This window comes from Anolis carolinensis, chromosome 3 (assembly GCF_035594765.1).
Source record: "Anolis carolinensis isolate JA03-04 chromosome 3, rAnoCar3.1.pri, whole genome shotgun sequence".
In the NCBI taxonomy this organism is placed as follows: Eukaryota; Metazoa; Chordata; class Lepidosauria; order Squamata; family Dactyloidae; genus Anolis; species Anolis carolinensis.
Genome location: NC_085843.1, coordinates 96275639 through 96292171, shown reverse-complemented (window position 1 = coordinate 96292171; position 16533 = coordinate 96275639). Strand labels below are relative to the sequence as shown.

At 36.5% G+C, this 16533-nt stretch overlaps 1 protein-coding gene across 3 annotated transcripts in view; it reads left to right on the top strand.

Annotated features, from left to right (window-relative positions):
• Window positions 1–16533, top strand: part of phex (phosphate regulating endopeptidase X-linked) — a 145082-nt gene that overhangs the window by 49287 nt on the left and 79262 nt on the right. For all 3 annotated transcript variants that reach the window (XM_062977220.1, XM_062977219.1, XM_062977222.1), the window contains exons 4-9: window positions 1591–1677; window positions 2536–2762; window positions 4315–4383; window positions 8298–8414; window positions 11891–11974; window positions 12300–12445. In XM_062977220.1, the coding sequence (XP_062833290.1) occupies window positions 1591–1677; window positions 2536–2762; window positions 4315–4383; window positions 8298–8414; window positions 11891–11974; window positions 12300–12445 (730 nt within the window). The remainder of the gene's footprint in view (window positions 1–1590; window positions 1678–2535; window positions 2763–4314; window positions 4384–8297; window positions 8415–11890; window positions 11975–12299; window positions 12446–16533) is intronic.

The window sequence follows — 16533 nt, the reverse complement described above, 5'->3', positions numbered from 1 at the left end:
CCTCATTGTTGGACCGGCTATGAGTCTGTGGTTCCTCTTATCAAAGTAATGAGAAATATTTTAATTTATTTACAATATTTGTTGTTGTGTGTCTTTTCCAGCAATTGCAATCCTAAGGAGAACTTATCACAGGGCTATCATGGCAAGATTTGTTCAGAAAAGGCTTGCCATTGCCTTCCCCTGACTTGTCCAAGGTCACCCAATGGGTTTCATGGCTGAGCAGTGATTTGAACCCTGGTCTCCAGAGTCGTAGCCCAGTGCACAAACCACTGCACCACACTTTGATGTTTAAAAATGTCTAAGCAGTTAAAGTTTGTATGTAAAAAGATGGTATGGTAAAATAAACCTGTTTTTAAAGATTTATGCTTAGAGTCATAACTTGCATTTTCTCTATCTTCTGTTTCACACCCTCAACTGTTTAACTGTACTTAGATCTTTGTGATTTTTATATTGAAATCCATAAGTGTCTCTGAGGAAGTGGATTAGTATCCACAAAAGCTCATGCTGCAATAAATCAATTAGTCTCAAAGTTACTGTGCTCAACCTTTCTCCCTGGTCCTTTCTCTTCCCTTATGCTGAAATGAATTAACAGGGCTCTTTGAAAATTACTGTGTGCATTTCTCTCTAAAAATTCTCAAAAGCATTTAAAATAATGCATTATGAATGTTAAAAACACATAAATATTAATATATAAACAGGAGAATAAGGTAATTCTAGACAGTGGAAACCTGTACTGTATACACACAAATACATTTTAAAAGGTATTAAAGACATAACAGTGTTTCTACCTCTTGAAAAACAGGAAGGATGTTCCAAAATATTGGTGCTATCACAGAAAAGGTCAAACTTTGTAATTTTAGGTGACAAAATGTTTTGCCGCAGAACAAGCAATATGTCATTGCATGAGAACCCTACAGATTCTCCTAGGCCAATGTTTCCCAACCCTTTTTTGACCAGAGACCACTTGACCAGGAACCATTTTGACCAGGGACCACTCTCCAATATTAGTACCAAAAGGGTTACAAATCAGCTTTTGGTTGACTTTAGATTTGGTTTGATTATTTGGGGTTCTGATTCAGAAATCGTATTGGCTAGACCACATCAGCTCTATGCTACCCAGTAGTCGCCATCTGCTTGCCCACAGAAAACCATATTTAATAATTTAGAGCTGATGTGGTCTATCCGATGCAATTTTCTGAATCAATAGCCCAAATAACCTCAGGAGTAGGCCTAAAAACAAAGACACCAAACATTTTTTTTGGTTGGGCTTAAGATTTTATATTTAGTATTGTCACCAGAGCTCACCTCCTGTGGCATCCCCGGTGCCAATTTCCCCCACATGTCTCATGGACCTTATTTTAGGTCTTGATGCCCACCAGTGGGCCACAGTCCACAGGTTGGGAACCGCTGTCCTAGACAGATGGGAAAGCTTTCTATACTTATCTGATATTCCCTGAATTTCCACAGTGAAGAATTCAGATTCATTTGGAAAATGACAGCATCTTCTCTACTTGTGATATTTTGACTTTTTGTTGATGACAAGAACATTTCAGAGTAGTTTTTCTCTCTTTCTCTCTTTCAATATCACAGCTCTCCTTGAAAAACCTCTCAGCAAAAGACGGGACAGTGAAGCTGTACAGAAGGCCAAGACACTTTATAATTCATGTATGAATGAGAGTAAGTAAATCTTATTTTTATTTCCAGGGTTATAGGTTGGCATCTGGAGGTATAGCAGCAACGATGTAATTTAAAAACCGATAAATGCTTTCACGTACTACCATTTATTCATGCTTTCTCATTACAGTGCTAAATAACCAATTAACATTGCCATCAGGTTTTGGCACCTTCAGAGGCATATCTAGTTGAGCATTTAATAACAACCTCCTGAAAAATGGCCACCCAGCCATTTAAAAATGTCTTGAGAAGGAGATGTCACCATCCTCTGAGCTGGCATTTTCCACTGTTGCCAAACTCTTACTCTCAGGAAGCTCTTCCCTGTTTCTCTAGTGTTCATGTCCCAACACTCAAACCACTATCTTATGTTGGCTCTCTTAACTGCATTAGAGTATATTAATGCTATACCAGCCAGTATTTTCCCTTTAAATTGCAAAACATGCTGTACTTTTAGTCAGAAGAGAAATAATCCACTTGCTACACACCACTGTCAAGCAAGTAAGACGCTAATATGGTCCTGTAATCTCCACCAAGGTCAACGTTATGGCTGTGATGCTCTCCATGCAGTTGTCTTTAATAGGAACACAAGCAACAGTAGTTTGCAAGAGTTGTCCTGCTGTCCCTGCTTTCCATATGCCAGTTAAGACAAAATGCCCAATATAGCTTATAGCTAGGCTAGTCCTATAGCAGATCATGCTTTCACAGAACTGCAAACTTTTAAAATGAAGACTTGGAATGGCCAAAGAACATGCCTTAGTTGAAGAATTCACATATCTCCCCGCCTCCCCCCCCTCTCTCACACACAGGGTACTAATTGGATCACCTGAAACTTGTCTTACAATTACTTTTTTTGTCCCCCAGATAAGATAGAGAAGGCTGATGCAAAACCACTTTTAAGCATGCTGAAACACTCTCCATTTCGCTGGCCAGTGCTGGAATCAAACATTGGGCCTGAAGGACTGTGGTCAGAAAGGAAGTTTAGCATGGTCCAGACGCTGGCTGCTCTTCGTAGTCAATATAGCAGTTCTGTTTTCATCCGAATGTATGTGTCTTCTGATGATAAAATGTCTAATGAACACATCATAAAGGTATAGTGAAGTAGACCATGTTGGTGTGGTGTGACTTTGTATTATCTCAATAAAAACATCTAGAACTCCAGATTTAAGTCACCATATGTCTTGATCTATATCTGACTAGATTGGCAAATACGAAGTGGGAATTGGTGGCACTGGTGAACAGGAATAGGTCTGGTTATTAAACATCAGATAATATCATTACATAAAGCTGGAACAAATAATTTCTTCATCATATATATTGCAAAGTTGTATTATAGAATATCTTTTTTAAAAAGTACCATATTCCATCCTCTAACTAAATTTATCAACAGTAAGCATTAATCTTTTTAATGCCATGTTCAGCAATATTACTATGGAAAGAGGCTATTAGTATGCATATATGCAAATCACCGAGAGTCAGGAGAATATCTGTACCTGTATTCCTTAAGGTCCCTTAACCTTCTCTGTAATTTGATTTACACCAATTTCATGTGCATAAAGTACCTGGCACCATTCTACGTAGTTAATCAAGGATGAAACAAATTCTCCCAGATTAGATATGCTGTGAGGCATTTTCATCTTGACATGAGGAGGAAGGGAAAAGTAGATTTCTAAAATGTTCTATATAATCTGTTTCCATCAAGACAGCAAAATCTAGTCTTTTAATATAAATGTGATTTACTTCTGGTAACTTACTTATTTTTTATTATTGCGTAATCGTGGTACATGTTTTTAAAAAGCTTTTTGATGTGCCATCCCCCCCCCCCAAATTGTTCATTATTCTGATACATTTCTGGATATTAGTCCTACTAAATTGAATCCTATTGCCAGTCCAAGCAGAGCCATTGGATCTATTATTGAATGGGAATAATATAAATCCTATGGTTTCAGTGGGCCTACTTTGGTTGACATTATTATTCTTAACTATACTTATATCCCACCTTTCTCCTCATAGGCACTCTAAGTGGCTAACAACCACACAATTTAATAACAATTTAAAACAAAACAAATGCAAAAATAAAAGCAATTAAAATATTAATGTACAGATATGTTAAAATAAATTAAAAATACAATAAATACAGTTAAAATTACATAAAATTACACACACCCCCAAATCCCACCCACAACCTCCCCAGCAGCGTGCCCTTCATTCTCCTCCAAATGCCTGCTGGCACAGAAATGTCTTTACCTGCTTGTAACAAGCAAGCAGGAAGGAAGCCATTGTGGTCTCTCTCGGGAGGGAGAGAGTCTCAAAGTCTGGGAACAGCCATTGAAAAGACCCTCTCCTCTGTTCCCACCAAATGTGCTTGGAATTCATGTCCCTAAATTCAGTAAGGTTTACTCCTAAGGAAGTTGGTTTATATCATATATGTGTTTTTAGTATGTTTTACCCTTTGCATTTTATGATATTGTGTGTTTATATGCTGTAAACTGCTCTGGGTCCAGCTGCAGAGAAAGGCAGGGTAGAAATATCTTAAATAAATAAAAATATATAAATACAGGTTTTCAACCAAGTAAAATAGTCTTGTTAATTTCTAAAATAATTCTAATCCTTGCACCTGTATTGTTTATGCTGTTTTAATAGCTAGACCAAGCATCTCTGTCTCTATCAGCACAGGAAGATTATTTGAAGAACACCACAGAAGCAAAAGCTGTAAGTATTCTTTAATCATATGTCTAGATCAGTGGTTTTCAACCTTTTCTTCACTGTGGACTCCCTTTTAAATACCTTTTGAGGCCACGGACTCCCAAGACTTAACTCAAGATTTAAGCCATTAGACTCCTTTGAATAATGATTTCATTTTTTATTATAGTAATTCTATATAATTTAAAATAATAGTATGAACACTAATAATAGTTAATAATTTAATCCTTTGCGGACCCCAGGTGGCAAACCACTGATCAAGATAGCTTTTTTGACAAATCATGATAGCAATGCCTATGTGCAGGATTTCCTCTCCCATTTATGGTTAATTTTATTAATTCCCAGGACAAATATGGGTTTCCTACAATATACGTTGTATCCCATTCTCCCTACTCCTGATCACTTTCTGATTGCTCCCCCAATTGACCCCAATCTACATGGATGAAATAACATTCCCATTTTGAATCTGCTGGGAACAGTACATAATACAGATGACATACAGACAGTTTCATAGCACAAATCTTGCTTCCCCCTTTTAATGTGTTACAAGAAGAAAAAATATAGATGCTAAAAGCTGTAAGAAACTGGAGGCCGCAGCAGACTGCGAGGTGATCCTAAAAGTAAAATATTTAGGTATATGGGTCACAAACAAAAATATCAATTTATTCCAGGATAATTACGTCAAAGTATGGGAAGACATTAAAAAAGATCTTACTAGATGGCAAACAATCCCACTAACATGGATGGGCAGAATTGCAGTAATAAAGATGATGGTACTCCCCAAAATGCTATTCCTGTTTCAAAATATACCCATTATCAAAGGAATAATTTTTTTTGAGAAATTGAAAAGAAAGATTACAGATTTTATTTGGGCTGGAAAAAGAGCGAGGATAGCATACCGGAATTTAATTGATGATAAAGGAAGAGGGGGGCTAAGCTTACCCGATCTAAGGACCTATTACGAGGCTGCAGCTCTGTCCTGGATGAAGGAATGGATAAAATTAGAAAATAAGACCCTATTAAATTTGGAAGGATATGAATTAAGATTCGGCTGGCATGCATATGTATGGTACGATGGAGACAAATTAAATAAAGACTTTAATAAACATATAATTAGAGGGGGACTATTAGACATTTGGAAAAAATATAGAAAAGGTATGGAACCGAAAACACCCCTTTGGTTGAGGCCATTAGAAGCAGTTATAAGACCAGCCTTAAGTGTAGAAACAAGAACATATAAAGAATACCTTATTAGAGAAAATGAAGAATGGAAATTAAAAGGGTGGGAAGAATTGGAGATTAATGATTGGTTTCGATATCACCAATTGCATGAAAGATATAAAAAAGATATGAGGGTTGGTTTCGCAACTAAAAAATCAGAACTGGAAAGAATATGGGAAAAGGGAAATAAAGGGTTAATATCCAGATTATACAAATACATATTAAGTTATAATATGGAGGATAATACAGTCAAGACAGTAATGATATCCTGGGCCAAGGACCTAGGTAGGCCAATAGAATTGGATAACTGGGAGTACCTATGGAACAAAGAATTCAAATTCACAATATCTGGATCAATTAGGGAGAATCAATATAAAATGTTTTATAGATGCTATATCACCCCAGCAACATTGGCAAAAATAGATAAATCACAACAAGGTATTTGCTGGAGGTGTAGGAAACAGAAAGGGACATTCATCCACATGTGGTGGACGTGTATGACCATACAGGCATTTTGGGACAAGGTAATTAAAGAGACTAATAAAATGCTACATAATAAGATTAAAAAAAGCCCAGGATTGTGTCTATTAGGTCTACACAGAGAAAACAATAACCAAAAGGACCAAGAAATATACCAATATAGCTTTGCGGCAGCAAGATTGACTATAGCCAAAGACTGGAAAGGGGAAAAAGGTTTAACTAAAAAGGATTGGAGAGAAAGAATGCGGGAATATATGCTAATGGCCAAACTTACCAACAATAGGAAGAACAAAAGTAATGAGGACTTTTTAGAAACATGGAAGCTGGCCATAGCATATCTGAATAAGGAGTCAGTAACATAGAGGAGTTCCATTAGGAATTTAGGGTTACTATTAACAAGGATATATAAATTGGCTTAAAGGCTTCATAGTGCTTCAGGGTTGGAAGTCATGGTGAAGGGTGCACGGGTGTGGGGAAGGGGTTTTATTTTATGTGGGATAGGGGTTTTGGGTGCGTGCAGGGTTTGTTGTGTGTAATACGTTGTATGTTTTTGTTTTGTTTGAATATTAGGGTAAACTCTTATATTTAATTTCTAAAAAAATAATAAAAATGAATAGAAACCTGGATTGAGAGTGGTGGATGACATGTGGAAAGAGCAGTTCTATATGTTTTGAGTAACAGATAATAATATGTACTGTGTTAGAATTGGCAGGCTGGTTGACTAATGTAGATATGTATGTACATTTCAAAATGATTGTTATCTGACTATATTTGCGATAATTTGCTGTTTTGTTATGTAACGTTTCATTAATAAACTGTTTACCCACAAAAAAAAAAAAAAGAAGAACTGCAGGTTATTCCAGAGCTTCCAAGAAACTCCAGAGTGATCTCTGGTGTTTTTGACATGTGGACAGCTGAATTGGGCTTATTCTAGGATGATCCAGTGCCCACACATCGAAAGGACCTACAACTATAAGCCAGTGAAAAGTAGCTCCCTGACAGAGCATGACTAGTTTCCAGTGATTACATGCCTGTGCACCTTGTTGTGACTTCATCAGAAGCAATATCACAAGCAAGGCACCTCCAGTGAATTGTTTATGGCTAACAAGGTGGTGATGACCCCCAGGACAGACTTTAGGGCACTTCCATGCCAGTACATGAAGTATCCCTGAGGTGTATTTAGGGCAGCTCCAGAGCAGATTACTTCGAATTATTAGCCTTGTGAAGATGCAGCTCTAGTTTTATCCATTTAATGCAAAATTTGGTAATCTGTGCTTCCTAGACCCGCCCAGTCCATTACCAGTTTGCCCCACAGAGGAGAACTGGGGCACCCAGAAGTCTTCAAGAACAACAATTATCCTCTAAGAAAGCACTACTCAGAGTAGTAGCTATTACTAGTCCAGCAGCAATTGGCTGCTGTTCCCTGGATAATTTCTAGGAAAGAAAGAAACTATTGTAGCCAGTGGGGAAAATATGTGTACCAATCTCTGACACGCTAGAAATTTAGTTTCCTGTCCCCCACAACAGATAACTTAAGATGAAATCCTTTAAAGTAAGCTGAAGTGCTTTTGTTTATGGGCCTTTCTCCCAATTTCCTCCTGAACACTGAAGTACACATCTAGTTACGTCAAGTATTTTTAAAAATATAACAATAACAACAACAATAATAACAACAACAATAAGCTGCCTTTCAGCTGCAAATGGCCACCCTACTCACACCTGCACACATTATCTGCCAATACATCACATAGTCCTAGGCACTTGGGAGGTGCCCAACAGGTGATCCAATACAAAAGCAGCATAGTGATCTTGTTTGCTATGTACTAATCTTGTTGTGTATCAAATAATAATAATAATAATAATAATAATAATAATAATAATAATAATAATAATAATGGCACTTTGGAAAGTGTGCAGTCTGCTAAATGTAGCTGGAAAGGGACAGTAATTTCCTGCTGTGGCTTCTTTTTGCATTACTTTATAAATGTCACAAGGTAGAGATTTTCAGTTTCTCAGTGTATGCTTATAGATGAAACTGGGCTTCTAATTCAGTTTGATAATAGAAATGATCTCCATGATATGCTAATTTGGAGCTCAAAGTGTGATTAATGTGTTTACTGAAGTTAAAGATAAAAACAAGATGATTCTGCACTATTTTTATATGTGATTGTTTTGTAATTTAGGGGCATAACCAGCGACAATGCTTTCTTATTCTTCTACAGTACAGAGATGCTCTGTTCCAGTTCATGGTTGACATAGCGGTGCTTTTGGGTGCCAATGCCTCACGTGCAGAGCTGGACATGAAATCTGTGCTTAAACTGGAGGTCAAAATAGCTGAGGTTAGTGCCTTTCTAAATATGGGATAACAGTTGCATTTGTGGCAACTGGCACCTCTGAAGGAATGACCATGGTTTTAATCCTTCATTTAGCAGTATTCATTCTAAACATTTCAGGTCAACAGCTGACTAAACTATGAGTATTTTTGGTCCTGCTACTTTTCCTGTCAATTTTTGAGAGAAAAGGTGAGGGAAATTATCCTGCTCTTCAGCTCTCTAGAGACAAAATCACCTCACAGGCAGACTGGGAGGCTTTTACTCCTCAAAGCATATAGTATGGTTACAAGCAACGTTTTATCTGAAAGTTGCTTGTCCTCTCACCTCCTCATATCCCTCACCCTGGCCCTTCCCTTCACCACCCCGTCTCCATGGAGGTCAGCTCTCCTTTGCTCCAGGTGTGCTACAGCCCAGGCCTGACCTACTTTCCTGGTTCCCCACAATACCAGGAAAGGAGGTCATGACAAAAATGTGTTCTTCCCTTGTACCTGGCTAACTCCAGCTAGGAATGAGGTACTTCTCATAGTAATCCTTGATTCCTTTTGTGAAGAGATGATCTAGAACCAAGGGCAAACATGTGTTTTTAGGCACTTAGGTTTGGCAAGAAACAGCTATGACAATTTTCTAAAAAACATTCTGGGAATTATTGCCTGCTGAGAGGCAATGACCACACTTCCCACTCTGACTCAATATTTTTGTATCCCTGTGTGGTCTTTTAATTTTATTTTTGTTCTTTCTCTTTTGTTCATCTTGTTCTTGATTTTAATTATACCACTATAGTGTGAAGAATCCTAAAGATGGAACAGAAAAGGTTTAGTAGATATATATGAAGATGCCTTAAGAACTGCAGGATCTCTGGCCATATCCCAAGGGACAAAAGAATATATTCATGAAATTCCTTTAATAGCATAATTTCTGCAGGAGATTTCTTGCAAAACGTTTAAATGAGCAAAAGAAGGATGTCCAGAACTTCAATTCCTGTATTTAATGCAAACTTCAGGGTTTTTTTTTTTGATAAAGATCTTATTAGCTATCCCATAATTCTTAAAACAATGGGTTTCCCTTCCACTAGTTTTACCACTGTTGTTTGCCTGCTCATATAATTCACTGCATGGTATGTGGAGCTTTAGTAAATACCACTGCCAACAACAATTATTACTATTTTATTTTTGTTATAAAGTGTGATTAAATAGGAAAACAACATAAAAGAATGGGAAAGAAAAAATAAAGAAAGGAGAAAACGGAAACAGGATACAAATAAGGACTTGGCATATGCACTGATGTAAACTGGCCATATTTTAAACATGCATCTTCTTGAAGTTGACATCTATAAAACACATTGATAAATGTCAACCTTTTGTATTATTTTCTGACCATTGAATAAATAATGGTGAATGTTTGCCTCCTCAGCCTTGGCAGATAGGTCTTTTATCACAATAAATCATGAAAGATCCAACAATGCTGACCTCAGTTAAATTCAGTATCCCAGGAATATAGTTTAAAAGAAGATGTGTGTTTACATATATTGAAGATTTTTGTAATATAAAACTTATATGTTTTAATACATTGAACCAAGATGAGAGTAACCACTGAGTACAACGTTGTGATGAAGGGCTGCTTTTTTTCTAAAAAGGTATAAACATTCAACACATTAATATCTATTGGAATAAAACCACTTTTAGATTTTAATAGTTTTAGCTATTTAAACCAGTAGGTTTTCTATTGGTTCACTTGCAGAGTGTGACACTGCTCCAACTTCACAACAAACATTCATAAACGGGACTTGTTGGTTTTAGTTTCTCTGAGGACATTATGTTTCCCACACAGCAGGGTTGGATGAGGCATTGAGCCTGGTGGTTTGTATATGGATACCAAAAGGCAATACAACTGTACATATAGCCATACTGTATTTGGGCAATTGGTAGTTAAACCACAATATTGGTAGTAGAACTTATTAGCCTGGACCAGAAAATTGATCCAAAATATAAATGCCACAATCAATCTATTTCTTCCACAAAAGAGTTATTTTTCCATCCTCAAATTAGGATTAACACATTGTTTAGTATGGTCATATTAAGTATTTGTGGTAAGGATGATATACTGAAGATTAATGTTTTACCATGGGTGTTCTCTGAAATATCCCATTGTAAAGTATATCTCTCAAGTTTACTTATAGAAAATAAGTATTATCTTTAGGAAGTTTATATGGTGAGGGTGTCTTATCCTGTTTTCTATTCAAAATGATGCAACTGTCATTTTCAGAAAATAGGTTCTGTTTTCCAAACTTGACTTTGTATCATCATCATCATCATCATCATCATCATCACCATCACCATCATCATCATCACATTTGTTCATATACCCCACATCCCTCCTGCAAATCAAGGTGGCTTATCATTTTTCAAAATACAACGGTTACCATTTTAAAAAAATACAACACAGTTATTGTACTCAGTGAATGACTATTTTAAAATAAATAAAAACACAAAGTCAGCACTAAAATAGAATTCAGTGGTGTACAAACATAAAACAGTTTAAAACATACACCAACAAAGGATGAAATACAGTTGAGTAAAAACAATACAGGGCCCTCTAAAGTGCTTTCTTTCTTTCTTCTTTCTTTCTTTTTTTAAAAATCAGTTCTTACCCCTTGAAAATTTTTTTTAAAGTATTTGCCTATAAAAGGAAGGGCAACAAGAATATAATTATTCTTACTTTCCTGTGAAAAGAGTTCTAGAACCTAGGAGCAACCATTGAGAACAACCTGTCCAGTATTCCCACCCATTGTACCCATGAAAGTTGAGAGGTGTGACAGATGGGCATTTTTGAGGATTCAAACCCTGCAGAATTAATTAGAGTTTATTTTCAGCTATAATGTCTGGTTCATCCTTAACCAAACATGGAAACTAAAACTATACTCTCTGAAAGTCTTCTAGCTATGCAGGACAAGGAGAGATTAAGTGGGACTGACAATTACACTTCTTCACTCACATTTACTCAACTTGTGTATGTAGTATAAGCATGGAAGACAGATTAGAATAGGTGTCAAGATGGGTTTATGAAATCATCTTTAGTTTCACAGATCTTGGAACCATGACTTTCTGGACTACCATTCCAGTAATCCTCTTTAGACTACAATTGGTTGTGCTGGTTAATGGTTATGAAGAAAAGGGTGGGATAGTATGAAAAGTCACTTTTTCCAAATTCTTTAATTTTGTAACCTTTTATGAATGCAAGGAACAACAATTGTACTACCTACATGGAAGATCTAAAAATGGTTTCAACATGAAAAGGATGGGATTTATATTTTTGCTAATGAACAAAATTAAACAATAATAGCTTTCTTGAAATCAGCAGGCAACTTATTGCTATGTATAGAGTGCTGCCTATGTCAAGGAGGGATTAACAAATCTGTGGATATTAGCAAAATCAGAATGCATTTCTCAAGGTAGCAAATGTTTGTTTGCATTTATATTTTGCAGATAATGATTCCCCCCGAGAATCGAACTAGTGAATCCATGTACAATAAAATGAACATATCGGAACTTACCACCATGATCCCACAGGTTGGTTGAAGTTAATTGGAAAATGACTGTATTAATGCCTGATTGGACTGAGTAATTACCTTTTCAAACTGAATGGTACTTCAGACATATATAAGAAGGCTATTTACATGAAATTAGTAGAAACAGGTGTTCACCAATATTATTTTAAATACAGCTGCATTTTTATGTAAGTTTCAAAATATTTTGTGTTGTTGTGCAGTGAATTTCAACTTTGAAATTAGGCAAAAAAATTTTTTTTAAATCACTGAGGTAATGTTAAGCAATTAATTCCATGAGCCTTTTCTGCTGGGAAGAGCCAGGAGCTGAGCTTTTCTGTCTCTTTCAGTTTGATTGGCTGGCCTATATCAAGAAGGTGATTGATACTAAGCTCTACCCAGACCTTAAGGACATAGATGATTCAGAGAATATAATTGTCCGCGTGCCCCAGTACTTCAAAGATTTATTCCGGATCTTGGAAGGGGAAAGGAAAAAGTAAGGGTTTCTCACTTGTCTTCTGTTCACTGTTTGCCTTTGTTTGTCTATGCAAATTTTAACCTTGCACTCCTTTTTAAGGGGAACATTCAGGTATGTGGAGTGTGATGCTGAACCTGGAACACATGATTTGATCTTAAACTGCAAGAGTTATTTCTGTCACTGGGTTTTCTAGAAACAAAATGTATGTGAAAAGTGCAAGAAATGAAAGTCAATGCTGGCGATTCCCAGGATTTGTTTAATATTACCGTATATTGAATCCATTTTAACTCATCCAAAAAAAACATGACAAGTTCATGTTTGAATTACCTCTCCACTGTCTGCCTTTCATATAGAATACAAACCAGAACAAATCCAAGCAATTTTCTTTGTAAAACATTTGGAAAATTCATCACTATTTATTTCTGTGGGCACCTTCTTCTCAGCAGTTTGATGTCTACCTTGTCATAACTCCTTTACAACAACTGCACTGTTGAGATTCTCTTGATGTAATTGAGGTAGAGAAAAATGATTTCTTCACTGAACTCTCCGCTGTGGAATAGAGCTGTAATATGTTATGTATATAGAATTGTGGAAGTCTTCATAAGGATCTGACTGGGGAAAGAATCAATTTTACCAAATTATGTTGAATTGTTGTTATTTTAGTCCAAATTACATCTTTGAATTTTGCAAATTTTAGTGGCAGTAAAAATTCCAATATGACCCTTCAAGATGCAGTGGGTACAATATGGGCTCAATTTTGCTGAAATCTCCAAAATGCAGGTGCAGATATCCTAATCAGTGAATAGCCATTACCAGCAGCAAGTCTTTAATAGTACTATTTATCCAGTATTTACTGGAGAAATACTATTAGTGTGATCTTCCCTATTATTTAATTATCTGAAGAGATATAGGGACATCTGCTGAGTGATACAGCAAGAAGCCATTGCTTTTGCTGGATTTAGAGTTCCATTGTTCTATTCCGTGAGTGCTACTTCTGGTGACTTTTTGAAGTGGGTGGAATTTTTGTATTTTCCTTGCTTTATTGTCATCATTTATCCTTCATCTTACCTAGCTGGTAATATTTATTTATTTATTTAAAAATATTTATATTGTGCCCTTCTCACCTTGAAGGGGACTCAGGGTGGAGCACAACATATATACTGCAAACACTCCCTGCCGGGACATAAAATAATTATAAATATACACAAACATTAAAATCAGTTATATCTACTTTAATGAACACGATTATAATTTTCATGTAGAATGTGTATGGTTTTGGTTGCTCCTCCTCCTCCTTTATGCCACTTCTCATATGTTTGAATCTGCTGTCATCTTATAGAAAGAAGCATTCTTTGGTTTTGGCACCCTGAGGTTTGGAAGCAAGTTAGGAATAAAGGTGCTGGGGGACTGATAGAGCAGTCTTGCTTTAGAGAATTGTACACTTCCCTTAGTTTCTTTCTAACTTGACTCTCACAGTGCTAGGGCAGCTCAGTAATAAGCATGTGCATTAAGCCAAATATCTCCAAAGGGGATGCAAATACAGAAGTCTTAAGGGAATTCTATGACAGACAGGACAGGGTAAATAGATTCTGTCTGATTTGTCACAGTACAAGAAAGAAGTGTTGGGTATTAATGTGCACACCCAAATAGAGAAAGCCAGAGTTAAAGACCTACAAAGTCAACAAAGTTCAAGAGTATTAATGCCCAGGGTTCCATTTATCCAGAATATTAATTAGGTACAGATAGCTCTCTAAGAATAGTGCCAATGCAAAATTCAGATAGAAAATTAGGTCTGAAGGCTCACATATTTAAAAAACACTTTACTTCCACAGGACTTGCATGTCATGGAAGAGGGCCAACATCAATTTTTCATAAAATGTTAGTTTCTCTAGCATTGGAGATTTTTTTAATAGAAAAGTGAAACAATTAAGTATGCAACTTATGACTTGCCTACTAACATATTCCTTGTGTTGAAAAACAATGGTGCACTGTGGTTTTCCTAAAATGTGTAACCCCTATTTGTGAGTAATAGGTTGTGCACACGACATCATGGAAACAATGACACAATCTAGGACTCTGTGCCTCAAAAATAATGTGATGATGAAGACAAGCTGTCAGAAGGATCTCATAGCATTGTTGCTCCTGTTTCTTTTCAATGAAAGCATATGAGATATGATATGCACAGGTGCTATACTCCTGTCAGAGCTCTCTGGCAGGATTGAAAATATATGTTTCTAATATTTAGGGATTTATGGTATGTCAGTACTCAAAGCTCTTCACATATATTACTGTCTTTATCTTTACAACTGATTTCTTTCTTTTATTGTTTCTTTCTTTAGAACATTTAAACATCTCAATCCACCAGGGCCCCCAAAGTGATAAAGAATGGATAATAATATATGAATAAAAAAACAGACTTCTTGAAATATTTTAAAACACAGGCTCTTCGAATAGCTATAGCAGAAACCCCTGAATTTAAGCACTGAGTGCCATGTTAAATAACACAGCCTGCTGCAAATGCAAAGGGAGATAAAGCCAGCTTAATGTCCTTTGGAAAGGAATTCCACAGATGGGGTGTACTATAGAGAATGTCCTGTTGCGTGTAACCACCAACCAAGTCTCGCAGGGTGGTGAAGCACACAGCAGGGTCCACACATAATAAAATTCAAAGACATGTTAGTCTAGGACAAAATCCGTTTGTTCACTGATAATGTCACTTTTCAGATCAGCTCATATGTAAGAAGTAGGTTTTACTGATATCCTAGCTCTAAAGTGTTTTAGGCTTTGAAGGATTGTGCTCAACCTTGGATTGTGCTCAACAGCAAATTGAAAGTCTGTGCAGTTCTTATAAGACCAATGTTCTGTGGTTTCTAAAACTCACACTCACACAACTCAGAACTAGTTGCTGCTTCTGAACACTTTCAGGACTCTCTCATTTGTGTCTCTGTGACTTTAGCAAGGAGGTGGTGCAGCAATCAAAGCTGTATCTTCTTCTACCCATACCTTCGCAACAGTCATGGATGAATGTAATATCTTAATGTGTAGCCCAGAATCCTAAAGATATTCCATCATACAGATCCCAGAGAGGTACAGGGCTATAAGCCACACCCAAACCTTGCTTAGCTATATCTTCTTTCTATGGGTTTCTTGTGCTTCCACCAGTCTTCACTGCACACAGTGGAGTGGGGTAAGAGAAAAATAAGCTTTTGAAAGCTTCTCCTACCAGAGAAATTTAGTTAATTTATTTTCTATAAAACATACATTGTTCATATAGCTCTCATGAGGAATTATGTAAGGACAGGCAGGATATAAATGTTTTAGAAGGACGAGTATATTATTTGCTGGCCGAATTGATATGGAACACAGATTAGCATTAAGACAAAATTAAGTTTCATTAATAAATGTCAATTAGAATTAAAAGAGAAATTTTTAGTCATATGCACATGGTTATTCTTTTTCTCTGTTCTTTTTCTCTTTCTCAACAAATGAGTGAAGAAAAACAAATCCAAAGTAGAGATTTGCCTGCCAACGTTTTAAGCCCAGCATCTGTTGTTTGGGAAGTTACATAACACCATATGCAGTATTGTAGGGTGTAGCAGTGAGCCAACCTTTGTGATCTAATAAGATATAACTGAAGCTTCTTTATTTCTGCCTCTCTTCATATTACTCAAATATGTTGAAAACATTTTTTTTTTCAGAATGGTAGCAGTAATATACTAACTTTTCTTCCCAGACCCATCCCCTTTCTTGTATCAATCTGTCTTGGCTTCCTCCTCCTCCTCCTCCTCCTCCGCCGCCGCCGCCTCCTCCTCCTCCTCCTCCTCCTCCTCCTCCTCCTCCTCCTCCTCCTGCTATGCAGTATTATACATGTTAATTATAATTAAATTGAAATGAATTCAGTGGGAATTATTATCTAGTAAAATGATGGCCAATTTCCAAAGTATATATATTTGGAGGTCTACTTCCACTACCATGGAGGTGGGAAGCTATGAATCCTGGATTGATTATTATCTTTGCAGTTTGGAACTGATATGAAAAGTTTGTATCTGCTTGATTTGCATAGAAAACATAGAATACAGCATTTTGTGTACAGAAATTAATATTTT